The following is a 27,703-nucleotide window of genomic DNA, read 5'->3' as shown; positions in this document are numbered from 1 at the left end:
TCTAACCTCTCTTATCTAGGTGGGCGTGCAGGCATATCAATGTGTGAATAAGATTGGGGATGGCTTTGACAGCACAGCACCAATGTGGCACATTTTATCTATCCATTTGTCTAGTGGTAGAAATTTGACCTGATAGATCTTAATTTTCACCAGAAAATAAGAATCATTATTAAATCCAAATATTGGGGCTCCTCCCTCCTTTCCTCCCTCCCTCATCTCACACCCTCAGCTCCTCAGTCAAAGCGGTGCCCTGAAATACCTTACCAGCAGCAACCCCAGAAACGTGTGTCCTTGGGCCACTCTCCAGGCAAACCCTCAGCCTAATGAGCAAGGCTCACTGAACTAGGGCCTGGGCTGAAGTCGGTGTGCTCACCCCACCACGGGCCACTAGCTCTGCCCTGGGATAGCCCTCCCCCTTCACATGAACAACTGGGCCTCACCCCGCTCCACACTGATGAGAGTGAATTTCCGCTAGAGAGCAAGTCTTATTATTATTGCTTCAGCTTCCAGCACCATTTTATAGGTCACACCATGTTGATTTCTTTTTAATTTAAGTTTGATTGTAAAGCACACTCTCAACTTCCACCCACCCTTCATTCTGGAAACAAGTTAATTGTGAGAGGTTTATAATTTGGAAGTTAAATGTTGGAAAGTAAATAATTTTTACTTTTTCTGGTCACTGCCCTGTCCTTCCAAAATCTAACAGCTATCTTGTTTCAAATCATCATCACAGGCCCAGGAGGCTTTAGGGCAACCATGAAGTGAGAGGGCAAGCACATCTGGAGAAGTTGGGCAGCTTTGGCTCTTCGCTTCTGTGCCCTGTGCTAAGTCATGAGCAGCTGCAGTGTTTGCTCCCAGGCAGGAAGAGCATTAAGTGTGGGTACTTGGGCAGAAGATGCCCTGTGTGGGCATCATTCAGAGAAATCAGAGCTAAGACCATGTGACTGACACATAACCTTCCCAAATGACACACCTCACTCTTCCCTGGGGCCTCAGGAAACTACAGCATGAATCAGATCCACCAAATACAAAGATGTGCACACAACCAAGAGGCATTGGACACTTAAGGAACCATTAGCTCAATGGAAGAGAGACCTTGATGCAGCAAGCTAAAGCAGAGTTCGTGGAACAAACTTAAAAAGAAATGCAGGTCTGCTACGTGGCACAATCGATTTGCATTCAACTACTAATCCAAAGGCTGGCAGTTTGAACCTACCCAGAACAACCACAGAAGCTAGGCCAAGTGATGCGCTTCCCTAAAGATTAACACCCAGAGAAGCCCGTGGGGCACAATTCCCCTCTGTAGTCCCTGGTCACCACAAGTTGGGATCAACTCCACAACAATGGGTTTGGCTTATCCTTCAGAAAGATGAAAATGTATGTCCATAAAATCAGAAAGGCTGCTATTTCAGGAACCAAAGGGATTAGTTGGAAATGAAATACTTAATATTTTCAAAACCTTGGATTCATTCAATCCAAAGCAGACTACCCACAGCTGAAGAATAAATCAGTAGTCTGGAAGTTGAAGTTGAGACTGTAAACAAAATGACTGTGATAAAGAATGAAACAAAGTTAAAAGATCTGAAGGGTAAGCCTGGGCATTTCAAAGGACAGTGTAAGATATGAAAATAATCATAATTTTTAATTTATCAAGGGGTCATGAGGGTAGGAGGGTGGGAGAGGGAGGGGAAAAAAGAGGAGCTGATACCAAGGGCTCAAGTTGAAAGAAAATGATTTGAAAATGATGATGGCAACATATGCACAGATATGCTTGCTACAATTGATGTATGGATTATTATAAGAGCCCCCAATAAAATGATTTATATATATATAAAAGATCAATTTACTAGAACTTCTCAAAGGAAAAAAACCAAAGAGAATGGTTGGTTGGAGATGGGGATGGTGGGAGAAATATTAAAGTTGTTGAAAGCACCCATGCAGCACCATTCAGGATGAATAAATAAAGACACTCTGTAGATATATCAGAAGGGGCCCTAGTGACATAGCGGTTACACTTTGGGTTGTTGTCCTCAGGGTTAGCAGTTCAAAACCACCAACTGCTCTGAGAGAGAAAGATACTTTCTATTCTGGTAAAGAGTTATACTCTTGGAAACCCACAGGGGGCAGTTCTACTTTGTCCTATAGGGGTGCTATGAGTCAGCATTGACTCAATGTCAGTGAGTTTGGGTTTTTCGAGTTTCTGAAAAGGTAAAGAAGGGGACAGTGGTGGTTTAGTGGTAGAATTCTTGCCTTCAGATACTGGAAATGTGGGTTCAACTTCAAGCACTTCACACACAGCCACCACGGGCACATCTGTCAGTGGAAGCTGAAGAGCTTTCAGCAGAACTTCCAGACTAAGGTGGACTCGGAAGAAAGGCTGAGTGACCTACTGCTGAAAGTCAACCAGGGGAAACCCTGTGGTTCACAATGGTTTTCCCAAGGCAGGGGGAGCTACACATCTTGGAGGAAGCGCTTTGGTGGATGTAATAAAATGTAGTTTCACGTTTAGAAAGTAAAGAAGAACTCTTGTTTTCCTTAGCAAGCTCTTCTTGGTAACTACTAGGTAATGGTTCAGACTCTCAAACATAGGTAGGGGCTATGACTGTGCATCACCATAATGGTATCTTTGAATAATTCCACATTCTTTGGTTAGAAGCTAATGATGAATGTAGCTTTTATGTTTTCATCCCAAGGCTAAGGCCTTGTGTAGGCCCTGGAGCTCCGGGCTGCAGGATGGAGGTGACAGTTAGTGACTAACATTTCCTATCAAGATCTGGGGCTTTCCTGTGGGACGTTTGATGCTCCTGTTAGACGTGTTGACTGGGTAACATGAGTGCTCACTTTTTACTATGAACAAGAAGGAGTGCCATTTGCTGTGACAATCTCTTTAAGAGTCGGAAAGTCAGACACTGAGTGTGATAATTGGTAACTTGATAGCCTTGGAGAACTGTACAGGTGAGTAGAGTGCTCAGAGCACATGTGGGTTTGTTAGGAATAATTAGCCAGAAAACATGAGCTCGCATTCCTTATCAAAGGGCTCCCTGTGATGGAGATAATGATGTGCCTATGATAACTCTGCAGGGAGGAAATTCCCCTCTTTCTGGAGTCTAGTATCTTGTTTTTGATTAGAATGAAGGGGCTCTGTCTTTTTATTTTCCTTATTAACTCCCTAAACCTTTTCTTTCTTTTTTTCACTTTTATTGGGGGCTCTTTCATCTCTGACCACAATCCACACATTCATCCATTGTGTCAAGCACATTTGCACGTATGCTGCCATCATCATTTTCAAAGCATTTTCTATCTACTTGAGCCCTTGATATCAGCTCCTCATTTTTCCCTCCCTCCCCCAAGAGTTGGTCATCCTTAATGGCCGTCCTTTGACCTCAACTGGATCCAAGTTTCTCTTCTCAGCCCGGGGGTTGTATTTCTTTTTTAAAAATCATTTTATCAGGGGCACATCAACTCTTATCACAATCCATACATACGTCAATTGTGTAAAGCACATTTGTACATTCATTGCCCTCATCATTCTCAAAACATTTGCTCTCCACTAAAGTTCCCTAAACCTTTTCTTCTGTGATTTTAGAGGCCAGAGCCCACCGGTTGCTGAATTTCATTTACTCTTGAAAGCTCACACTTTGGAAACGTATGGGGTGGACCCCCACCCATGCAAGGTAACATCCCTCAAACAGATGATGGAAGGACTGCTTTACTCAAAGGGAAATTAGCTGGTCTGTGTGCCTGGAAGACTCGCCTAGGACCACTCTGTGACCCCACCCATTGCCTCTACTTGGAAGAAAGAACAGTGGGCTTCCGTTTCAGTTTTAGCAGTTGACTCTCTCAATTGGCATACTTGAATTGGTTGTTAATTGCTATGTGGAAACCACATTTTCCTAATTAATGGGCAAGGATTCATTCATCAAGGAACCAGTCATACCTCTGAGAAGTTAAATGATCCTAACATACTTACTGTCAAGTCCATTGCCAAGTTTTAAAAAAAATGGGAAAGAAATTTAAAAAGGGAATCATTTAAAATGATATTTTGGCATTTGGTCCTAGATGGGATCAACTAAAAGTATTTAGTTCTATTATAACTCCTTGCTTACCTGAGAAGCTCCGTACACTCCTGGGGCTCAGAAAATCCCTTCTCCAATTACTTCTGAAGGGAAGGGAGGGGGGGTGGGGGTGGAGACCAGGCGTCAGGGTTTTGTTTTTGTTTTTAAGCACCCAGATGATCCCAAGAACAGGGAAGCAGTGGGACTTGTCCCTGTGACCATTTGTATGCTCTTGTTCCACTCAGCAATTATTGTAGAGTATTTTTGCCAGCAGGCGCTGCCTAGTAACAGCCAGAGAATTTCTCTTAGTGAATCAGATAGTTCTCTGCCATGTGATCCGCTCTGTGTACTTTGCTTATTACAGAGACTAGCCTGATTTTCCCTCTCCTTGGTTCCTTTGCCGTCGCCTAATTTATCCATGAGCTGCTGAGTGTAGTTTGTGAGCAGAGCAGGCACTTTCTGGCCATATTTTTATACTGAGATTGCCAGAAGTCATGGGTGAGGTTGACTCGCATTAGATTAGACATGCAGGGTTTGATTTCTGGCCTTCCAGTGCCAATGGCAACTAAGAACAACTCTGAGAGTGCAGGCAGCCCAAGAAGATGCTTGGAAGTTGACATAGAGTTTTAGGATGAACCTGTTATTTCCCAGGAAGACCCATGAAGGCCAGAAGAAGGTCTGTCACACTGAGAGGAAAGCCAATGAACCTGGAGCCCATCCAGACATTGGAAACCCTGCTTGTAGGCTGCCTCTCTCAGAAACTTCATTGGTTGCCAGAATCGTTGATGTTAACCTGAAATTATCCCCGGATGAGGGTAGAGAAGTTTACTATTTGTCATTGATTCTATTTTCCCCTGATCACAATAGATTTTTGTTTCTGCTTTACCAGGATTCAACAGGCACAACAACATTTTTAGGGTTCACGGCTGCCGGCTTTGTAGTATTCCAGGGAAATAAGAGAATCCATTTGATAAAATGGTGAGTACTTTCTTTGGAAAACTATTTTGTCATTATCTTTCATCTCTATCCTCCCCCTTTGGTAGGGCTTGGCTTGAAAGTATTATCAGGTAGAATGGCCAGTATTTATGTCTTTGCTCCAGAACTTCATGGTAAAGTATTTATCATCTATGAGTGGAACCTAAATCTAGGCTGCCCTACCTCAGTGAGGAATTGCCTTGTCTAACCCAGAGTCAGCCCAGGAGCCCGGGAAAGTGACACAGGCTCAGAGGTAGCATCTGCTGCCCTGGCCCAATGGGACAGTGATGGGGTTGGTCAAGTCAAGTTAAAGACACAAGTTCTTTCAAGCGCCTAAAAACCCACCCTCTCCCCTCCCCTCTCTTCTTGTTGGATCATTGGAAATGTCCTGCTTTGTTATTTTGTGTATTTGTGTAAATTCTTTTGACTGAAAGCGACAGAAAGGTCTGCTCATGGTGGCAGAAAATAAGAGGACGGATGAGCTCACACGGCAAAAGTTCCATGAGGAGGGTGGCTGACTTAACTGACCCACCATGAAAGATATGGTTCTCGCTCCTCTCTTCTCTGCTGTCCCAGAGTGTTAGTCTTTGTGCCCAAGCCTGTGGTCACTATATGATTGTGTAGCTTTGACCATCACACCTCCACACAATACACCGGGAACCTGGGAGAGCAGCCTCTTTCGTGTGTCTCCTTGTTGAAGAAGGATAGCTTTTGCTGGAGACTTCCTGTATGTCTCCTTGTCCTGGATTGGGTGATAGGCCCCTTCTTTAGTCAATCCCTGATGAGAATGCTGACAACAGTTTGGTTGAATCAAAATCTACCCTCCTGGACTTGGAAGGAAGTAATTTCTATGATCATGACCTTGAGGAAGAATGGAATCTGTCATGACGTGGGGTATGGATCAGGATAACTCATCCACCATGCCTGTTATATCTGTTTAAGTAAAGAGTGAGAGAAACTGAATACTCGTTGAGGCTACGTATTGTATATACTCAAGTATAAGCTGACTCAAATATCAGCTGAGACACCTAATTTTACCACAAAAATGGCATAAAAAATGTGCTGAAAAGCTCAGCTTCTCCACGAGTATATACAGTACTAAAACATTGCTTCTAAGTTTCCAGTTCACATACGCATGGGTTATTCCCAATTAAGTGAGTCTCAGCAGGCCTCTGCAATCAGTGATTGGTGCAGGCAAAGCCTCTCAAGTATTATGCTTGTCTTCTCAAATTTTGGCTTCTGAGAGGATCTGCTGGCCTGGTGACATTTCTGCTCAGAAGGTTCTGATGACTGTTTTTCTGGGATTCCAGAGTAGATCATCCTTAGAGATTTTCTCCAAGGATACAAGTTGATAATGAAGACTTATTATGAAGAAGGTTTAAGAAAATGTTAAAGTGCGTTGGTGAGAGAAACAACTGGAAAGTCGCCCCAAGAATTTCCCCACTACAGCCATGCACCTGCTTATTCTTCGAGGGCAGCAAGGGCTATAGGAGAGTTTGGGAAACCTTACGTCACCCATCCTAGGGCCCTGAGCTTGCCCCTTCGGACTTCTTATTTGTTCCTCACATGCAAGGAACATTTATAAAGAACACAATTCGAGCCCCTAAGAATACCCAGACTGCTGTTTTGATGTGGTCTAAGTCAAACAGCCCAGAATTCATTGACAAAAGGTTGTTGTTGTTGTTAAGTGCCATCTGGGCAGTTCCAATGCACCATGACCCTCTGTACAGTGGAGTGTAACCCTGTCCTGGCTGCGCCAGCCTCACAATTGTTCCTATGCGTTGGCCCATTGCTGCAGTCACCACGCTAATCCATCTTGCCGAGGACCCTCCTCTTTTTCACTGGTGCCCCCCCTACCCCCACTTTACCAAGCATGATGTCCTTCCCCAGGGATATCTGTACTGATTGCATGTCTAAAGTACATGAAGGGAAGTCTTGCCATCCTTGTCTCGAAGGAGCATTCTAGTTGTACTTCTTTCAAGACAGATTTGTTTGTTCTTTTAGCAGTCCATGGTGTGGCCACCATTCTTCACGAGCAGCAAAATTCAAATGCATCAATTCTGCTTCAATCTGCCAGAGCCAGTGTCCAACCTTCACCAGCATATGAGGTGATTGAGAATGCCATGGCTTGGGTCAGGCACACCTTAGTCTTCAAAATACCATCCTTGCCTTTGAACACTATAAAGAGGTCTTTAAAGAGTGGTTTTCAGCCCTTCAAATAGGTGCCATGTGTTGTTTGATCTCTTGACTGCTGCTGCATGAGCATTGCCCATGGAACCAAGCAAGACGAAATCCTTGACAATTTCCGTCTTTTCTCTGTCCTCTTACCTGTTGGTCAAGTTGTGGGGATTTTCATCTTCTTTGAGTTGTAATCCACACTGCAAAAGACTTAGAAAGATGAGACTCCACCTACAAAAGTGTGGAGAGAGAGAATAGCTTCTGTTTCACACGGGCGCCTATGGTTTTGAGTCCTACTTCTGTCCTTATCTTCATTTTACATTGCAGTATGGCAAAGACCTGTTCGGACCTCATCTGACTCCGTCCCTCTCTGATGACCCCTGGCAGACTTGTCGCCCTTTGTCTCACAGTGCTGGGCTCATCCTGCAGCTTGAGCTATTGGGTGTCCCCTTGACTGGCAAGGGCTGTCCTCAGTCCTGCGCTGGAAATGCGCTTTTGCACTTACTGACACTTTGCTTCCATCGTTCTATTAGCTTGAGGCTTTCTGCCAGTACCCCTTTGCTGAGTCCCGTCCCCCCACCTTCCTGTGCTGCTCTTGTAGCACCAACTTCTTAGCACCCGCCTTCCTTGCAAGTCTTTTCAACTAGATTAGCATCAATTAACCCAGGTACACTTTGCTCCCAAATCTGTTGCCCTTTTCCTGATCAGACCTCCCTTTCTGAGAACCCTGATTTCTTTAAATAGTGTTCTTGTCCTATATATCTTTGCCTCTTAACTCAGTTTATACTTTTGACCCCTCTCTGTGCCCTGGTTGTTCTCTTCATGCACAATTAGCTTTCTCAAAACTCGGATTTGCCTTTATGATAAATCACTTAACTTCTCTGAGTCTGTTTACTTACCCATAAAATGGAGGTCAGTAATACTTGGATGCCCACAGTGAGGGAAGTAGATCGAGTGAGAACCAGAGGAAAGAATGTGTGAGAGAGTGCTTTGTAGTACACCTGGTCACCTGGTCTGGATGTTTCTCACATACGGAACAGGTAGCGGGATCCAATTTTCTTGGTATTTTCAGCACCTGCAAAGAAGCTCCAATCTTAAGTCACTTTCCATCTGTTTTGGAATAGGTTTCCCTAAGGATTCCTACTGACTTTGGATAGTATGAGTAATTTGGGGACTTCCCCCATTCTAAACTTGGGTTGTAAAAGGGAGTTAGATGTTCAGCTTTCTGAATTGCTTGACTCCTGGAGTAGTTAGTTTAGTTCTTAACAGGTCTCAAGTGAGTATTAAGTCTATGTCTCTTGCCTGTTGGGTCTCGGTTTCTTCCTGAATACACTTAGTAGCTCAACTGAATAATCTCCAAGCCTTTTCCAAATGATTCAGAACCAATTCAATGACACCTAACAGCAGCAGCAGCAGCAACAACAGTAGTTTGGGGAGTCCTCTTGGGGTGCTGATACTGATCACATCCTTAGGCCTCTATGTGTCTGACAACCATCTCTCTGCATGGTAGTAAAACAAATTACCTCTCCACCTAATCTTTGTAGGTGTTTGCACGTGTGTTGTAACTTCCATTACACTTTGTTATTCTCACAAAACCACTGTCAGTGTTAACACAGCAGATTGTGACCTCATTGGACAAACATCACTGTCCTCAGAGCTAGCCCCTGGGGAGAAAAACAGAGTCCTTCTTTGTCTCTTTCCACACATCTCCACACCGAGGATGTGACCCAGAGTCTATTTGTCAGGCAGCTCTTAGTTGGGCAGCCTCTAACATTGAAACCCAATGATGATAATTTGGGTTTTGACGATAATTTGACATTCTTAAAAATTTTTTAATTCTGAGCATCTCAAAATACAGTAGAATCATTCTTTTATAAACTGGGAGATCCAGGATGACAATTTTGCAACATGGTGTGTTGCACCCCTTAAACATGGATATGAAATCATAAGGGAGACCATTACTGTGAATCAGCATCATTTCAGGGGCTGAGTCTGAAAATAACCACATTCTTCCTACCTCTCAAAGTGGGCTAGCCAATTTATGTTGTCTTGGTCATTAGCACTGACAGAATCTCCAGAGCTCCTCAGAAGAAAGGTACAGCCTCCCTGGAAGATATGGAAGAAATAATTCTGAGCTGCCTGCAGATCCTCTCTTGGAAAGGACACCGCTGTCTAATGGAGGAGGAAGAGCCCCCCCCCCTCCACCCCCGCTTTATATGGGGGCTCTTCGCTGCTCGTTACATCTTCACTGATAAGATAATATCTCGTTTCATTGCCATCTGCTTGGCATTTGTGAGTCAACCAGGTTTCTGTGGGAAAGTCAGGTACTTTGGCTAATGCCTTTTTCTTTTTCCCCTCTCACTCAAAGACATTTTCTTCTCTTAGGCCAGATGTCTGCAAATTGAAGTTCGAAGGGAAGACATTTTATGTGATTGGCTCCCAGAAAGAGGTCAGATCTTGCTTTTCTAAATACCTGTTGGTGTGTGTGTAAGGATAAGTGTGTTGCATGAGAAATATTCCAGAGTAAAATATATTCCTTATACTCCTAAAAGACCATGACTTTGAATTCCATAGTGATAAGGGAAGCTACATGCTGGAAACATCTTAGAGGTAAATAAATAAATGTTGTCAATATTTATGTACATAAAACCATTAAAAGTACATGTTTATAAATCATGTAAAATACACATGCACCTATGTAGCTACTGTGGAGCTGACTGACTCCCGGTGACCTGATAAACAAGAGAATGAAATTCTGCCCAGTCTCTTGTCAGCTTTCTGGTCACTATCATGGTAAATCAATTGTTGTGGCCATTGTGCTAATCCATTTCACTTTACTCCTGTTGACCCTCTACATCACCAAACAAGATTCATCCATCCCGATGACATCACCAAATAGGATTCATCCATCCTGATGACAAGTCCAAAGCAAGTCATTCAGACAGTGCTCTAAGGTGACTCGTAAGGTTTTCATTGGCCAGGGTTGGAAAGCAGATCCCTGGCCCTTTCTTCCTAATCTGTCATAGTTTTGGAAACTCTACTGAAACCTGTCCCTCATGGGTGAGCCTTCTGGTATATGAAATACCAGTGGTGTAGCATCCAGCATCCAATCAACACACAGCCACCACAGAACAGCAAACTGACAGGCGTGGTGGATATGTGTGTGGAAATAAGTATACATAAATACAGTCAAGAAATAAATATTCCTCCCTGGTTTCATATCAGCAAATTACAAAGCTAAGTATCACCCATACTGGTTGGAGTGTTACAAACAGAGTCTATGAGGGGGACCCAATCACAGGGATCTCCATATAACCTCCTCCCTGGGGGATGGACAACAGAGTACTGGGTGAAAGGAGACATAGGACAGCATAAGACATGACAAAATAATAATAATTTATAAATTATCAAGGGTTCATGAGGGAGAGGGGGCGGGAAGGGAGGGGAAAAATGAGGAGCTGATACCAAGGGCTCAAGTAGAAAGCAAATGTTTTGAGAATGATGAGGGCAACAAATGTACAAATGTGCTTGACACAATGGATGTCATAAGCGTTGTATGAGCCCCCAATAAAATGATTTTAAAAAACAAAAAGAATAAAAGACAAAACTGAGAGTTTTAAAACAAAGGTCCTTTACAATAAAAGGTTGCCAGATACAGGTCAAGTTCTTCCGAGAAGCCTTTTTGAGGGCAGCCATTACTGAGCTTTTGAACCTCGGAGCTAAATCTGGAAGCATGGGGAATCTAAACCAGAGTATATCGTACAGATCCTCCTTAGTCGACATGGCAGGTAGGCTTTTAGACTCACCCAAGTCTAATGGAGAGTTAGTCAATGCCTGCAGCATTGAGGACGATTGTGAGGCCCGGATGGATTGATGATGTCTGCAAAAGGTGAGGGAGCACTGTTTCAACAATACTTTTAGAACCTATTAACATGCATAGATTATTTTAAATCTGTGTTGTACGAGGCAGGATATACATAGATAAATATTTGAAGGGGATCAACATAAACTGTATTCATGTGCTCCATTTTGTTTATTTCTTTATTAGAAAAAAGCAGTGTTGGCATTCCATACTTCAACACCAGCTGCCTGCAAACATCTTTGGAAGTGTGGGGTGGAGAATCAGGCCTTTTATAAGTAAGTAGCTTTTAGTCCCTGACTCATGAGGTTCTGAGAGCACTATTGGAACCCGCTGGGCTTTGCTAATGGGTGTGCATTTATTTCTGTTTATCAGAGCCTTTTTGATCATATTTAAATGAGTTACGAATCCTGGACAAGATGATCCACAGAACGCTGTGGAATGCTAATGCTGGAAGAGGGCATGTCTTGTCAGATAGAGTGTCCCAAGGGCGTCTGTGAGAATCTTTACTCCATCTGTGTTCTCCCCGCAGTGCTCAGGCACTGGTCAAACAAAAACCACCCGAGCGACTCTGGAAAATCGCTAAACCCAGGTCTCTCACCCATGTGAGCCTTGAGAGAAAGGGGATTCAACACTGGCAGGCTTATGTGATTAAAAAAGTATTTTAAATAATTTTTATGTAATTTTCTACCACGCAATTCACCCTTTTAGAGTGAGTAATTTAGTGGGTTTTAGTGTAGTCATAGAATTATGAAACCATTACTACCCTTTAATTCCAGAAAAATCATCATCATCCCCCAAAGAAACCCCATTCTGATCAGCAGTCATTCCTCAATGTCTCCGGAACCCTCTCCCTGCCTTTGGCTGCCACACCTTTGCTTTCTGTTCACATGGGTTTGTCCATGCTGGACTTTGCACGGAAGCAGAATTATCTAATATGTGGCTTCTTGTGTACCGCTTCTTTCACTTTACATGATATTTGTGAGGTCTATTCATGTCATTATGTGAATCCAAACATCATTCCCTGCTTCTCCCCTGCCCCCAAACCACTGATTAATTTACAGTCCTTGACTCATGGGATGTTGGTGTGCTTCCTCTATGCAGGCTTAGTTGATATCTACGCCATCCCTTTTTATAGCCGAATAATAATCCTGTTAAATGGATGTACCATATTTTCCTTCTTCATTCATCATTTAACAGGCATTTGGATTATTTTCATTTATTTACTATTTTTAATAGTGCTACTATGAATCGTCACATACTGGTTTTGTATGAACCACTCTTTTGGTTATATATCTAGGAACAGAATTGCTGGATCAGGTGGTAACTGTATAGTAACTCACTGAGAACTTGCCACACTGTTATGGAAGTCTATTCCTTTGGAATTCCTAATCCACCTCCTGTAATCAAATCATCTGGTCTCCAGCAAGGAATTACTTGGAGACACTTAGTTTTTTGAATGTCTGTTTTCTTACAAATGGGAGAGTCGGTGGATGGAGTCAAGAAACAAAACAAAGTGAACATTTTATCATCTCACAACCATTATTGCAGATTGTTCTCCCCTGGACCCCGGTGGCTTGGTGGTTATGAGTTGTGCTGTGATCTGTAATGTGGACCATTCAGTACCACCAGTTGCTCCTTGGGAGAAAGACAGAGCTTTACATTTCCATAAAGAGCTACCATCTCGGAAACTCACAGGGGCATGTCTATCCTGTCCTGTGAGTCTGCATGGAGTCCATGGCAGTGAGCTCGGGGTATGGCTTATCTATCTCCCCAACTGGATTGGGTCTCTCTGAGGAGATGGGCGAGATTGCCTTTGTTGTTCCGGGAAGAGTCTAGCACAGAACGAGCTTACAACAAATATGGTGTGAGTCAAACCAGTAGTTTGGGGTCTCAGGAAAATATTATGCCATGATTAAGAGCAAAAAAAGGAGTAGAAATAAAATATTAGAGGGAACCCCACAGGAGGGCTGCAGAAACTAGGAAGCAAAAGGTCCTTCCAAGTGGAAGAAGGGCATCCCAGTCCGAGTAAGGGGCCCCGGCAGCAGAGTGGAAGCTGCACTTTGGGGACTGAGGTTGGAGCACGGGTGACAGTATGGAAAGGGAGGTAAGGCTGTGGCCAGATATGGAGAGAAGTCTCAAAAGCTGCCCACTGCTAGAGAAGCATTCTAATCTACAGCAACTCTCTACATCACCATGGGAAGTTCCATCCCTGCTTTCTTCCACAGAGTGGCTGGTGTAGCAACCAAATGCTTATCTGATGGTGCCACCAGAGCCCCTTCAGAAAGCCACAGCCAATATTACATAGGAAATGGGATGGGAGAGGGGGACAGAGAAGCCTCTAAAATCTATGGAATCTTTTTAAAAACTTTTTGGGTGGTAAAATATATATTTAACAAAACACTTGCCAATTTGGCCTCCCAAGTGGCGGTGAGGGAAATGACTATGTCCCAACTTGGTGCCGGTCTACCCACTTTCCTTGGCGGGAGGCAGCCCAGGTGGAGGGTGCAGTTTTTACAGGCATAATTCAGTGACTTTTCCCTTACAGTTGTGGTAAACGGGTTAACTGGCAGCTAACAAGGAGGTTTGTTTGATCCTTTTACCTTTCAATAGGACAACTGTGTATCGGAGGAAACCTTTCCCATTGTTTACAGAAGCTCCCAAAGACCCCAGTGAGTTTAACCATGAACAGCGGGCAGACTGGTTAGTGTCTCCGCTGAGTCCTTGCGCCGGCACCTCAACTCTAGGAAGGCCAGGGCCACTGCATCCCCCATCACGTTCCTATCCATCAGTGGCGGCTTGCATGTTGCTCTGAGGCTGAGCACATTTCAGCCTACAGACTAAGACAGGAAGAAAAGTCCTGGCAATCTACATACGAAAAGCAGCCTTTGAAAATCTTACGCATGACAATGTCTGATGCCATTGCACATAGGACTTGCTATGAGCTGGGGGGTGGGAGGGGCGAGAAGTGGATTTGATGACAGCTAACAAGAACAGTATTTCAGTATTTGTAGTATTTGTGATCTGAGATTTTCCAGAACATTTGCTTCTCCATTAGCTTATAACCATTCCTGTTCCTCCTGGAGGAGGTTAGGGATCACTTGCTCTGACTTGCTGTGGGGCCTTGGCCTCAACCTTCTGTCTGCTGGGTGGAGGGCCTGGACCACACTCTGCTCCTGCCACACCATGTGGCCTTGTGGAGCAAGTAAACAGATATGGGCTTGGATCTGGACTCATTTACTCCCTAGTACGGTGGCCTGGAACAAAGAGTTTGAATTTACCAAGAACCAAAGCACTGTCAGGTATGTGTTGGGCTGTTAACTGAAAGGCTGGCAGCTCAACCCCCAAAGCCATTCCTCAGGGAAAGGTGACCTTCTCTGGTTTGAGAAAGAGTTCGCCACAGAAGCTCTACACAGGGTTACCAGGAAGCAGAACCCACTTGGTAGCAGGAGGTTTGCATAATGGAATTGGTTCTTCTTGTCTTGTGGTCCTTAGTTCTTTCAGACCTGAGAACCATTGATAATTGGTAGCTATCGATCCTGCTATTGCTCTCACCTCTACTAGTGATGACAGGCTTTTTGAGCATTGGTTGGCGGAGTGGTGGGTAGGGGCAGGGGGGTGCTCTGTGATTTGGTTAAATGGCAGGGTGGAAGCCCATTTATTCTGCTCTTTCACTGCCTGGCCCTCCCTCCAGGGCTGCCGTCCATTTTTAATCGTTTCAGCTGGCAGAGCAAAGCCCTGATCCTGATCTTGTTTCCCTGACTGGAAGTGGTCCGTGCCCCCTTCTGTCTTTCACTTGCCATGGGACAGGGAGGCTCTGTGAATTCCCCATGGCACTTTAGGGCATGGATGTGCTGCTGGCTGGCTGCTGGCTCGGGGTTACCAGGCTGGTTTGAAAGCTCTGGCTCTGAGAGCTGCTGCCTGGGAACAGAGCCTAGAAGCAGAAACCCAGGTTGTCTCCCCAATTCTAGGCCCCAGAGATTCACGGGTCAACAGTTACCTCTTCTGAGCTTCTTCGTACCAGGTGTTTGCTAGATGTTTCCATCCACCGAATGCTGGCACCTGTGTTCCTGGCACACTCACTGCAGGCACCGAACAATATTCTCATTCCAGGAATCCTTATCTCATGCCTGTGCTAGCTCCTGGATACTTGGGGACCCAAATGGCACGCTCTTTCTGGCCTCCGTTGCATATAGAATACATCACAAGGGCTAACACCAAACCCATGGCTGTCAAGTTCGTTCTGATTCACAACAACCCTGTAGCACAGGGTTTGAAACTCTAGGCTTTCAAAGACTGCCATCTTTACCGGAGCTCTGCCCATCTTTCTCCTAAGGAGCAGCTGGTAGGTTTCAGCTGCCAGTCATTCGTTTCGCAGTGGAGGGCTTACCACCACATCACCGGGGCTCCTTATGATGCTTCATAAAACTAGAAAAACCAAACTCACCCCGTCAAGTAGTTTCTGACTTGTAGCGACCCTTTAGGAGAGAGCAGAACTGGGTTTCTGAGACTTCCTAAATCTTTACAGGAGCAGAAACTCTGGTCTTTTTTCTGAGGAATGACTGGTGGGTTTGAACCACTGAACATGTATTAGCAGCTCAGTGCATAGCCTTCTGCACCACTAAGGCTCTCTGTTGCGCTTCCCAAATGGACCGTGTTAGCTCCTTCAACTCGTGCCACTCAAAATTTAGTGAGTATACAAGTTACCTAACGATCTGAAAATATGGGTTCCACCTGTCGTTCGAGCTCCCAAACCGTCAGCCCCAGGGCCCTGCCTTGAGAAGGACCCTCCCCTCTGGGCCTTTGTCCCATTGGCGATCTCTGCTGGTCATTTGTGGTTAATGTCCTTCTCCATTGTCTCAGGCTCAGTGGAGAGTTGGTCTAGCACTCACATGATCCTTCTGAGACTTGGGCACCAGCAGCGGCAGGTCACAGGGATGTTTGTTTTCCTGGGATTGGTTAGGGGATGTGAGCCTGGGAGGGTCCTTGCAAAAGATTGCTACTGAGACTTCCCATTGGCCTCTGGACAAAGACCAACTTCCCCAAAACAACTATTTGAAGTCAGTCCCTGTACCTTCCACCTATAGGGCTGATTCTTGTGCCATTTTACCTTTAGTTTTCTCTCATCATTAAAATAATAGTAAGAACAGACATATGGGAAAACACATTCATCTTTTAGCTCCTTTCCCGCATGGGGATTTCTACGCCAGGCAACAGTTCCAGAGTCTCAGAGATTCAGATTGGTGGGCAGGTCTGCCCTGTCCTCCAGGTGGCTCTAGGTTGGGATCAACGCCATGGCAGCGAGTGTGGAGTGCGGGAGGCACAGCTCAGGTTTTCTGTCTGCTCGGCCTTCAGACTCGAACGACTTCCAAAGCCTGTGGCCCTACCTGGTTGGCATTGTCTCTCCTGGGATCTTAGCTCACATAACCCTTCCTTGGGGCCCCTTTCCAGGACCCCTAGACCTGGTCAACTCCCCCAGGATGCTACTGTAACTTTGACCTCATAGCCCTCAGAACCCAAAGTTTGTAATTTGCGCTCATGCCCTTGGTTCCTACATGGACTCTTCGGTCAACTGCACCCCAGCAGTGTGGAGACCAGGTGTCTTCCTGGGCTTAGTTTGGGAACATGAGGGGCACTCAGTAGTATTTGCTGAGTGATTGAATGAAGGCCTCCAGAGGCAGACAGTGGGAAGCACTGCTGGCCCTGAACTACTAACAGTGGCCCTGCCTGTGAACCTGGCATTGCTCAGAGTCCTACAGAAAGTATAGCTTTGTTTGTTAAGATTTTATGATGCTCAATATTTTCAATGATCCCCAAACCATTCTAACATGTTAGTTGTAACTGCATGAAGCCTCCTTAGAAGTCTCCTCAGCCTAAACACAGATGTGGGGCCCTGCCTGCAGACGGTGGGCAGTCCATGTTCTAAGCTGTTTTTCAGAGTGTTGTTTGCTCCTTATTTACAGGGACTGCTGAGCAGTGCAGAATCAGGGTTTGGCTGGGCTCCTTGTGCCACATGTAGCTTAGTCACCTGCCAGCGTGGGTTCTTTTAAAGGGCGCTGGGTTGTAGTGACTTCATCTGAGAATACACAGAAGCCAGCAACCCATTTCCATGATATGCACGACATGGATTGGTAGCTCCGTCTCTCACCCATAGTGAGTGGGTTCCTGGTGACAAAGTGACCTGTATCTCAGGGATGCTGGGGTTTTGCGGCCGGGTTGATATAGGCGCAAGCAAGAAAGTGCCCCTGGCCCTGCAGAGAGCTTAACGAGGCATGTCGCAAATGCCACCTCTCAACGTCTTTCAGCTACAAGTTGGAAAGAACCCTGTCTGATCATCAGTACTGCTGGATTCTTTTTGCATGTTGTAACCCAAAAGCGGCTCCTGAAATCAAATATGCGGGTCATGTCCAGCGATTTTTTTAAATGAATGAAAGAAAACAGCATAGAACATAACAGTTTGGGATACATATATACGGTAAAAGTAACTATCTTTGGGGAAATTGCTCTTTCAGTTTTGTAGGTATGTGCTGAGTCACGATATAAAATGCATTTCTTTCTCATCGTCCAAAAAAATCCAGTTGCCGTCGGTGTGTGCCACGCCCTACTCAACTTGCCAACTTCTTTACCACATCCTGTTCTGCTTTTCTTAAAGGTATTCAAAGTCCAGCCAGATCAAGACTGTGTCCAGCAGCAAGATATTTTTCAAAGGAAGTAGATTTCGATATAGGTGGGTACTACCATCCCATCTTAAGTACTGGGATAGGGTGGTGGCTGCCCCTTTGAAAAAAATATGTGAATATTTGGCTTGAAAATAAAGTGCTTGTACCCCTATTTTAGCCGCCCCACCCCCCAGACCCCACTGGTAAATTCTATTCATGGACTTGCCTCAAACTCCATGTCCCTTCCCCATGGATGAGAGAAAGGGTAGGTGCCCTGAGCGAGATCTGACCGTCGTGAAGTGACCCCTGCGTGCACCCCTTCCTTCATGCACACCCATCTGCACCCGCAGACCGGTCTGTGAGGCACACTGTCTTGCTCGCATAGGACAGCATCAGACAGTGTAGAGTTCAAGCTCATGTGCCTGTGGTCCCCTGTGGTTTTGTTTTTAAAGGGAATGTAGCTCTCCTCTTCTCGATTATTTCCTCTGAATGATTAATTTAAAGACCCCAGACTCTGTTTTCCCCTAACAGTTTTATTGATATAAAATTCACAAATCAGATACCTTCATAGTTCAGTTGTATTAAAAAGAGTTGCATATACATCACCACAATCAGTTCTAGTATACCCTCTCATTTCCCATATTCATGATTTGTATCCCAATTCCCCCATCCTCTCCCCAGTCCTAATTAAGCTATTACCTCAGTTATTATCTTTATGCATCTGTTCATTATGTGTTTCATAACCAAAACAATAAAAAACACAAAACAGGAAAAAAAGAAAAGACCACCAGCAATATTTTAAAAGTCAGAGGGAAAATTTCTGTCATGGAAACCTTCAAACAAGACATTTCCAGCAAAAAAACTATTTAAACTTTGGGCAAATGCAGGTTGGGTCAAGAGGGAGGCCAACTGACCAGATATCATATTATACCATAGGCCCATCTATTATAATCAAATTTACAATAATCTCTGTCTGATAGCAAGGCTGATCGTGTCTCTCAACTGTGGCCAGAGGGGATCTGCCAGAGACTGAATCCAAATAGATACTCTGCAGATGGATTTGGGCTTCCTACTGTCCTCCGTAGCGTTCTACAATTTGGGTGCTCACAGGCCCAGACTCTTAGAGCTCTGGCCCACCATGTAGTCCAGTGGGGCTCAGGGCATGGATCTGGACACAGCTCTCAGGCTTTGTCCAGTGGGCAGGTAGGGAGTAGGCAGGTAGGGGGTGTGGCGTGGGGGGGACTGTGAGGCTGGGCTGCTCCTGCTGCTCAGGTGAGCAGAATGGCAAGTGAGATGGGTGCAGTCTATTCCCTCCGTACTTGCTTCCTCTCCACTTCCTCTGGCTTCTACCAGCAGCTTCTTAAGCTCTAGTAATGGCAGTGGTCATGAGGACAACCAGAAACAGATTTAAAATAGTATTCAAACAATGCCCAAATCATAAAACATCCTATTTCAGAGGTAATATTGTGGGTGTCAAGGATCCTTGTGGTGCTGTGGGTTAAGCACTGCAGCTATAAGTTAGCAGTTCAAACCCACCAGTTGCAGGAGAAAGAGGAAGCTTTCTGATCTGGTAAAGATGGACTGCCTCAGAAACCTATGGAGCAACATTACCCCATCGCATAGGGTCACCATGAGCCAGATTGACTGGGTGGCAATGGGTTTGGTTTATGTCTATCTTTTTAATACTGGGAATTAAATGATACATGTGCACACGCCTATCCACAAGAAGCCACAGTGGCACAATAGTTAAGCACTTGGCTGATACCCCAAAGTTCACCAGATCAAACTCATCAACCACTGCCTGGGAGAAGAGACCTGGAGATGCACTGCTCAGAAGCTTTCAGCCTATGGGGCAGTTCTACTCTGTCCTCTAGGGCCACTATGAGTTACAATGGACTTGATAGGACCTCATCACAACAACACACCATCACATAAACACATACACATCTACACCTGCCCATCTGTGCATACATATGGCATCTGTGCGTATAAGTTGTGGCTCTGTTTCTTGCAGTGGTAAAGTTGCCAAAGAGGTAGTGGAGGCCAGCTCCAAGATCCAGCGGGAGCCTCCTGAGGTGCAGAGGTGAGTGGATGGTCTCCAGCGGCTCTGGTGGCCTCTAGGGTGGGGTAAAGAGGGCAGACGCTGGCTTGCCCACATCCTGTAGGGGCCTCTGTGTGTGGTGACATCACTTCAATAAAGACAAGAAGTCTAATGGATGTCAAACACAGAAAAGGAAGTCATCGCACCACAAACCATCTTTTCTCTCTTCCCAGGCCACATCCTGCTCTCAGACAGACTGTGCTGGACCATGCCTGGATTGCATCTGGGGGGTCACTTTGAGTTGCTCATTCATTGGAGTCACAGCTTAGTTAGGCCTCTGAGGAGATGGGTGTGAGGCAGGGCCGTGCCATCTCCTGGCTGAGCCAGTCACCCTGTCACTCCTGCCTTTGTCAGACTTGGCCAGTCTCCATTTTCCTGGCTCCCTCTGCTCTACTTGATGGGAGTGCTTTCTCACCTCTGGTCCCCTTGCTCCAAAGAGCCGCTCCGAAGCATGAGGGGTTGGCATTGTTGGTTCAGGGAGCTGTGCTCTTTGCTGCTGTCACCCAGTCCTGCACTGTCTCTGTAATCATTGACGTTTGAGTCAACTTTTGAGCACCTCCTAACTGAGGAGGCTCACTTTCTAGCACTGCACTGGATAGTGGCCTAATGCGATCCATAGAATTTTCAATGGCTTATTGTAGGAAGTAGATCCATCTGGCTTTCCTGCCTACTGTGCCTTAGTCTGGGAGTTCCACTGAAATCTGTCCACCGTGGGTGACATGGCTAGTATTTGACCTCCGTCGGCATAACCTCCCACATCATGCTGTCACACAAAGCATCTCAATCTGACAAGCGGCCAGGTGGTGGGGTGTGGGGTATACGTCTTATTTAAAGTGATAAGACTTGGCGATTCTTCTGGATGACATATTCTCTTCGCTGCCACCACATGGTATCTCCTAAACTCCACAGATGCTAAATGCCTACAATGGAACATCTGGACCATGACTCTTCTCCATTTTAAGGCAAGATAGGTTGGCACCTCTCCTCCCTTCTCCATCTTTGGACTGTAATGAGTCTATACTACAGTCAGATTAGAGTAGCCTCTATTACCAAGGCAACCAAGTGAGCTGGCTGCCTTTCCACCTTGTCCCTCAGGAAGAATCTCAGGTCTCATGGCAGTGTCACCAAGATGGGCCTGCAGACAGCTTTCCTCATGGACAGGAGCAGAACTACAATCAGCATGGTACATAGGGTACAGAGAAAACAACTCACTCTCACTGGGGGATTAACTCCATGTGCAGGTGTTGTGTGCGAGTCTGCAATCCAGTCCAATCTCTCTGGCTTTGAGAAGCAGGAGAAAACAGCAGGGGGAGGGAAGCCAAGTCTCATGGCTAGGGACACCTCCCTACAATACCTGTGGACATCTCTCATGAGTGAGATGAGACTTACATAGATAGATAGATAGATAGATAGATAGATAGATAGATAGATAGATTAGATAGATAGATACATAGATACATACATACATACATACATACATACATACATACATAGACAGCACCTCCTGCCGCAGATTGTTACGCTGCTCAGTGGGGGAAGAAATAAAGTCAGGAGCATGCTAATAGATGCGATTTGAACTTTTCCAGAACATTTGAAAAAAAAATACACAGTTTAAACTTGCATCTGGAAGTAACCTCAGAGATTACCTTGCTTGAGGCTTCTATTGTGTGGATAAGGAAGCTTGGGTCTCAAAGAAGTTCCATGATTGACTCAAGGTCATAGCTCTCTGGTAGAAGAAGCAAGACTAGACTTCCAGTGTCCTGCTGCTGAGTACTGGACACTCACTCTGTCGCATCGGCCACCTCCAAAGCTGCTGACAACCTGGCAGGCAGAAGGTGAGCTAGTGACTCAGCTTGGGTGTTCTACTCTATCCCAGGGGAGTTCTCATGATATTGTAAACCCAAAGGAAGAAACTCTTCTGTTTTAAAACAGAATTTCATGAGTGAATATCCACATACAGTTCACCCATTGAAGCGTCTTTTCAATGACCTTACAGTTTCAGAGTTGTGAGCCCATCACAATACATGTTAGAACAGTTTCACCATTCCATTTTTCTCCCTAACCACTGATCTACTTTATGTCTCGATAGCATTTCCTACTCTGGACATTTCATATAAGTGGAATCATACAAGCTGCCGTCCTTGTGACTGTCTTTGTTCTTTAGCAAGACGTTTTCGAGGTTTCTCCATGTTGTAGCATGCAGCTGTGTTTCACCTCCTTTTTATTGCTGAATAATTTTCCATTATGTGGATATATCACATTTTGTTTGTCCATTTTTGGACTATTGTGAATAAGCTGCTACAAACATTACCGAAGAAGTTCTTGGGTGGACTTTTCTCTTGGGTGTGTATCTAGCAGGGGAACTGTTAGATCACATGCAGACTCTATGTACATTTAACCACTGGAGGAAGTGTCAGACTTTTCCAAACTGGCAGCATGATTTTTCTGCTTTCTCTTGCCCTCAACAACATTTGTTATTTTCTGTCTATTGTTTATGAGAATAGCCATCCCAGCAGGTCTGAGCCAGTATCTCATTGTGGTTTTGATCTGCTTTTCTGTAATAGTTCATGGAGTTGAATGCCTTTTCAGGTGCTTATTGGCCATTAGTGTCTCTTTTTTTGAGGAGGAGGGTGATCTCTATTTGAGTCATGTCCATTTCCCAATGGGATTAACTTTCATTTTATCATTATACTGTAACAATTTTTTATAGATTATGAATACAAACCTCTTCACAGATACATAATTTGTAAAAATGTATCCCATTGAATTATTTTTTAATTTTCTTAATGATGACCTTTGAGCATAAAAAGCTTTTGTCCTTGATGATACTGAGTTTATCGATTTCTTCTTTTGTTGCTTCTGCTTTTGGTTTCACATCAGGCCATCGATTCCATCGTCTAAGCTGTAACATGTACTCATGTCTCCTTCTAAGCATTTCATTGTTTTAGTTCCTGCATTTAAGTCTTTATTTGAGATAAATTTGCATGTGGTTTTAGCCAGGCTCCAACTTCCTTCTTGTCGAAAAGTCTGTTGTTTTTCCACTGACTTGTCTTGGTATCCTGGGTGACCCTTGGCTTGCACATAGCCCTGACATGAAATGTCCCCTGTGTATCTCTCTCTTTGTGTTTGCTCTCCAAGTTATAAGATGCCACTTAGACGTGATTAGGTTTAAGACCCACCCTACTTCCATCAGGCTACATTAAATTGACAAAAGAGAACCCCTATTTCCAAGCAGAGTCACAGTCACAGGTACAGGCAACATATCCTTTTGGTGGGGTGGAGGGGCAGGTGAGGGGACACAATTCAATCTCTTACAGGTGGAGATGTTAGGGTCATTGTCTCTTATCTGAAAATGAGAACATAGATTCTGACAGATAGATGCATGCTAAAATCCCATAAGATAGACATTTTGGCAGTTTGATAGCAGGATAATACCACTATCTCCTCAAAGAGTGGAATAGGAACTCTATGAGCTTCGTTGTAGTCATTCTATTTTATGTCACCATTCTTTGAAGCACAAAGTTTCTTATAGTTCTCAAAGGATACCTTTCTACCTTACAGAGTTCTTAGAAACCATTGGGATTCAGAAATTGCTTTCAGTTGCAAGTAAAATCATGAGGGAACTGCAAATCAGGCAGGCATTACACCCCTCCACCCAACCCAAGTCTACTGACAATGGTTTCTGAGAGTAGAGAAACCCACCATGTACCCTCGCCTGGATGGGAAGACCTTGCTTCCAGAGCAGGTAGCTCAGGTTCCAGGGCAGAATGAAAGCCAGGTGGGATTTCTGGCCCATCCTTAAGAAAATTGTCCGATATGTAGGGTCTATGTAGCACTACAAACGGCAGTTCTCTCTAGGCACTGTGGGATAGAGATGCTGCAGAAAGTCAGTGAGGAGTATCATAGCCTATTGGCCTGTAAAGCAGGTGGTCTGTGTTTTATAAAGGAGAGAACAAATGGGTTGCACAGAAGGCTGGTGATTTAAATTCACAGAGGTGCCTCTGAAAATAGGTTTGACCATCCAGTTCCCTTAGGTCACAGCTTTGAAAACCCTACAGCGCAATTATACTCTGTATACACAGAATTGACCGGAGTTGGAATATACTTGGTGGTAGCCCACAACTTTTTCATCAGAGCAATCAGTCAGCACCTTTATGAAAGTTGCATGGAAAGTTGAGTAACAACAGTAATCTTCGGCGTAAAAGCTTTTGTTGAGAAGACTTTGCTCAATCTTATGCCCAACCTTTCTTACTAAGACTCCAAAGCTAGGAGTGGTACCAATTACATCCCAAAAGGTTGGAGGTTCCAATCCGCCTAGAGATACCCAAGAAGAAAGGCCCGGCAATCACTTCTGAAAAATTAGTCACTGGACATCCGTGGTGTAATTGGTATCACTCAGCGATTCCCAAAAGTCGATTCAACGAGGGATTTCCCATGTACACAAGAGTCCTAGCTTTGAAGTGTGTAGTAAGAAAGGTTGGGGGGTAGCATGCCTATTGTATTAGTCTAGGTACTTTGGAGAAACAAATCCACAGCGACTCATATATAAGGGAGAGTTTTATGTAAAGAAAATGTGCGTCACGAAAACATCCCAACCCAATGCTGCCCAAGCCCACAAGTCCAACATTAAGTCATTAACCCAACACCAGTCCACAAAGTCCTCCACCTCACAAAACAGAGGCAATGATGCCGACTGCAGGAGGAAAGCTGAGTCAGTGAACGAACAAGCATCTCAGCACTAGCAGGGGTCTCCACACGGCTGCTCCAGCACCCAGGGCTGCATTGGGATAGGTCCATGAGGCTTCTCCTTGGGGATGTCTTGTAGGAAGTCAATCTTGCAAGCTGAAGTGGGGAACTGCTAAGGCAGCTGCACCCAGTGCAACCATCACAAAACAAGAGACCCGAGAACTAGAAAGGCGAGGCTCACCACCCATTTATCCCTCTGCCTTTCAATTCGCCCCACATGTGATTATTGGCCAGGCTGGCACAATTAACTAACTCACCTATCTTCAGCGATCGCTTCAGGAGGGTGTGTAATAGCAGGACCATATCATAAGAACTAATTGTTCTTAGGTTGGGGTTAGAATGAAGTGTGAACCCCAAATCCATTCTTCCATCTGTGGTTTATATATGTATCTCATTCACCTTAGAGACATCCTTGTTGTTTTTTGGTTGGGAATCTTATTAATCATCTCCCTGGAGCATTGTTTATATCTTTTTAAAATGCCTGTGTTGTCACCTAGCCTGCTTAACACTGATGGAACATGACTAAATATACTTGGATCTTTTTCCTTTTTAATATTTTCTTCTAGTGTGTTGCATTAGAACACATGGATATTTTATGAGATCCTGAAGAAGAAGACGAAGTGTTGTAAATCTCAAGTGATAGGTTGCCTTTACCTCTGGCCCAATCCACTGTGTGCATCTAGAGGCACTTCACAGCTTAAGAGGCGGAGAGGGTGGCCTTGGCACTGTTTGGGGGAAACCCACTCTCTCTGGCTTGTGTCTGCTTCCAGAGCCAACAGGACTCAGAGCTGCAGTCCCCACTCCTTGAACAACCAGCTCATCATCAACATGGGGCCTCTGCAGCCCCTGCTGCCTTCCCCCAGGGAGCAGCATGAGGACCTCCCCGTAGGCGAGGGTAAGTCCACACCTCCTTCCAGAGGGGGACACTGCAGCTTCAATGTGGAGGAACGAGTGTGACATCAACCCTGGGGACATTGAGGGAGGCATGGGGTGGGGGCCAGAGGAGGCCATAAGCGATGTGTGTAGTAAGTGCATGTATGCAGTTGGATAACTATGTAATATTGGGAGCCCTATCCATTTCTCTTCCAGTTAAGTCACTGGTGTTAAATGCTTTTAAAAATGACATCACGAAACAGTAATGATGTTAGACTTGCACTATCCAATACGGTAATTGCTAACCACATGTGGCTGTTTAAAACAATGGTAAAATCAATGAATTGAGATCTAATAATGAAAAAGCAATGCTCTGGAACCGCATATGGCTAATGGCTGCCACACAGTACTCACAGACTGGGACTGGTTCCGCCATTGACAGATGTTCCGTGGGATGGAAGGAAGTTACACCTTAATTACAATGAGAGTGATGACTGTAAGAAATATCCCACAAGCTTCTCAACAGTGGGCATGTCTTCTAGCCTCAGTTCCCCATAGCCTCTTGTTCCCTTTTCCTCAGAAACCTTGTTTGACAGATGTGACAGACACTAAGATGTTTGCTGTCCACTTCAACCCATAAGCTGCTATATTTTTAAAGGTGACCAATCATCTTTAAAATGTGCCACTAAGCTTCCTAGTTTTTAAGGACTTTACTTACTTCACGGAAGAATCTTACTACATTTTTTCATTCCAGATATCTGGTGAGACATGAATTAGTACACCATCTCCCACTCATTCATTTTAGAGTAAATTGAAAACACAGAAACAAAAACCATGAACACTAAATAGCAGTGATTGGAACCTGTGTGTGAATATAATATACTCCCTGCCATCAAGTAGATGCTAAAGCTCAGTCTTTCTCCCAAGGAGTGGCTAGTGCTTTTGAACTGCCTACTACTTGAACTGCAGCCTAACGTGTAACCACTACACCATTGTGGCTCCTAAATCTAATCTGCTTTAGGAGGCCATGCAATTGTGGTTTCCTCTTTAAACTCTAGATCCTGAGTCATTTCAAGAGGGCAGGTCAGCTCCACATCCCTGCTCCACAAACCACGTCGCTGCAGTTTCTAGTCAAGAATTCCTTTGATGCGAGAAAATGTTTAAGTCCATAATAATATGGTTTCAAATGTTCTTGAGAGTGGTAGCAGCAGTTTATTCACACTAAAATGTAATGAATTTTAGAAAATATTTTCCTTAAAAGAAGCACCATGTGTAGAAGGGGAATTACACAGCTAGGGACTAAGAATACCTTGTGAGCGCAGGGGATGCAAACTTGGAGGAAGGAGTCGTAGGAGACACCCGTTCACCTCAAGCTGAGCTCCATGGTGATAAGGTGTGTACAGATAAAGGAAGGCCTGTCCAGTCTGCCTTAACAATCATCTCTGTACGTTCTTGGCTAAATTTGTTTGCTTAGCCCAGGAGTGCGTGCACTTTTTCAGCACCTGCCCTTGTGATAGAAAAACAGCCTTAATTTCCCAGTCACCAATAATTCCCTGGGCTTCTTCCCACATTGCTGGCATGTAGCTCTCAACAGAGAAGATGTTTCTGCCTTTGTGGATGGCCTCTCTGTCTGAGCTTTTGGACATAGATGGTAATGGATTTTGTTTTATCCTTGTTGTTGGAAATGTTAGTACTTTTTATGTCTGAGAAAGAGTTGAATTAAAAGAGGCTAGGAAATTGTTCATCCCTTATTACAACAAATAGAAACTTTTATAACACGCGCAGAGGGCAAGTTACTGTGGCCTATGAAGATGAAGCCACGGTCTCTCTGCTTGGAGCACTGTGAGGCTGTTGGAGACAACAGTGGGAAGCACAGAGGTGAACAGGTTCTGCCTCTGTGAACTGTCCGTGGGTTCTGTTTTCTCCCTGCCTCACTCGATGTCTGTGCCCCTAGCTGCCTGCAGAGCATCTTGCCCCTTTCTAGTCACATTATAGTGTCAGATATGAGATCAGTGAGCAACGGAATGAATGGACACAGCGGGGAGGCAGAGGGAATGTGGGGTGGGCAGGTATACCTGCCTGGGTGCAGAGGGTGGTGAGGGAGGAGGGTTGCAGGGATGGTGAAAGGTGAGATACAAAATTAAGAAAAGATTTGATCTGATGTGACTTGCTGGAGAATTTAAACTTTAATTGGAAAGCTGAGAGATACTGAAGGATTCCAAGCATGGAAATTACTTCTTGAAATGGCACTCTAAGC

The 27,703-nt window shown here is 44.7% G+C and overlaps 1 protein-coding gene across 1 annotated transcript in view; it reads left to right on the top strand.

The window, feature by feature from the left end:
* Positions 1-27,703, top strand: part of FRMD3 (FERM domain containing 3) — a 359,195-nt gene that overhangs the window by 282,210 nt on the left and 49,282 nt on the right. Inside the window, exons 7-13 of the mRNA XM_030887907.2 lie at positions 3,587-3,674; positions 4,945-5,033; positions 9,594-9,657; positions 11,257-11,345; positions 17,720-17,794; positions 19,741-19,809; positions 25,344-25,468. Of these exons, the coding sequence (XP_030743767.1) occupies positions 3,587-3,674; positions 4,945-5,033; positions 9,594-9,657; positions 11,257-11,345; positions 17,720-17,794; positions 19,741-19,809; positions 25,344-25,468 (599 nt within the window). The remainder of the gene's footprint in view (positions 1-3,586; positions 3,675-4,944; positions 5,034-9,593; positions 9,658-11,256; positions 11,346-17,719; positions 17,795-19,740; positions 19,810-25,343; positions 25,469-27,703) is intronic.

The sequence above is a fragment of the Echinops telfairi genome, unplaced genomic scaffold, assembly GCF_000313985.2.
Source record: "Echinops telfairi isolate 266 unplaced genomic scaffold, ASM31398v2 ScPeMD7_7429;HRSCAF=8467, whole genome shotgun sequence".
In the NCBI taxonomy this organism is placed as follows: Eukaryota; Metazoa; Chordata; class Mammalia; order Afrosoricida; family Tenrecidae; genus Echinops; species Echinops telfairi.
The sequence above is the reverse complement of the archived record's forward strand: the minus strand, read 5'-3'. Positions and strand labels throughout refer to the sequence as shown.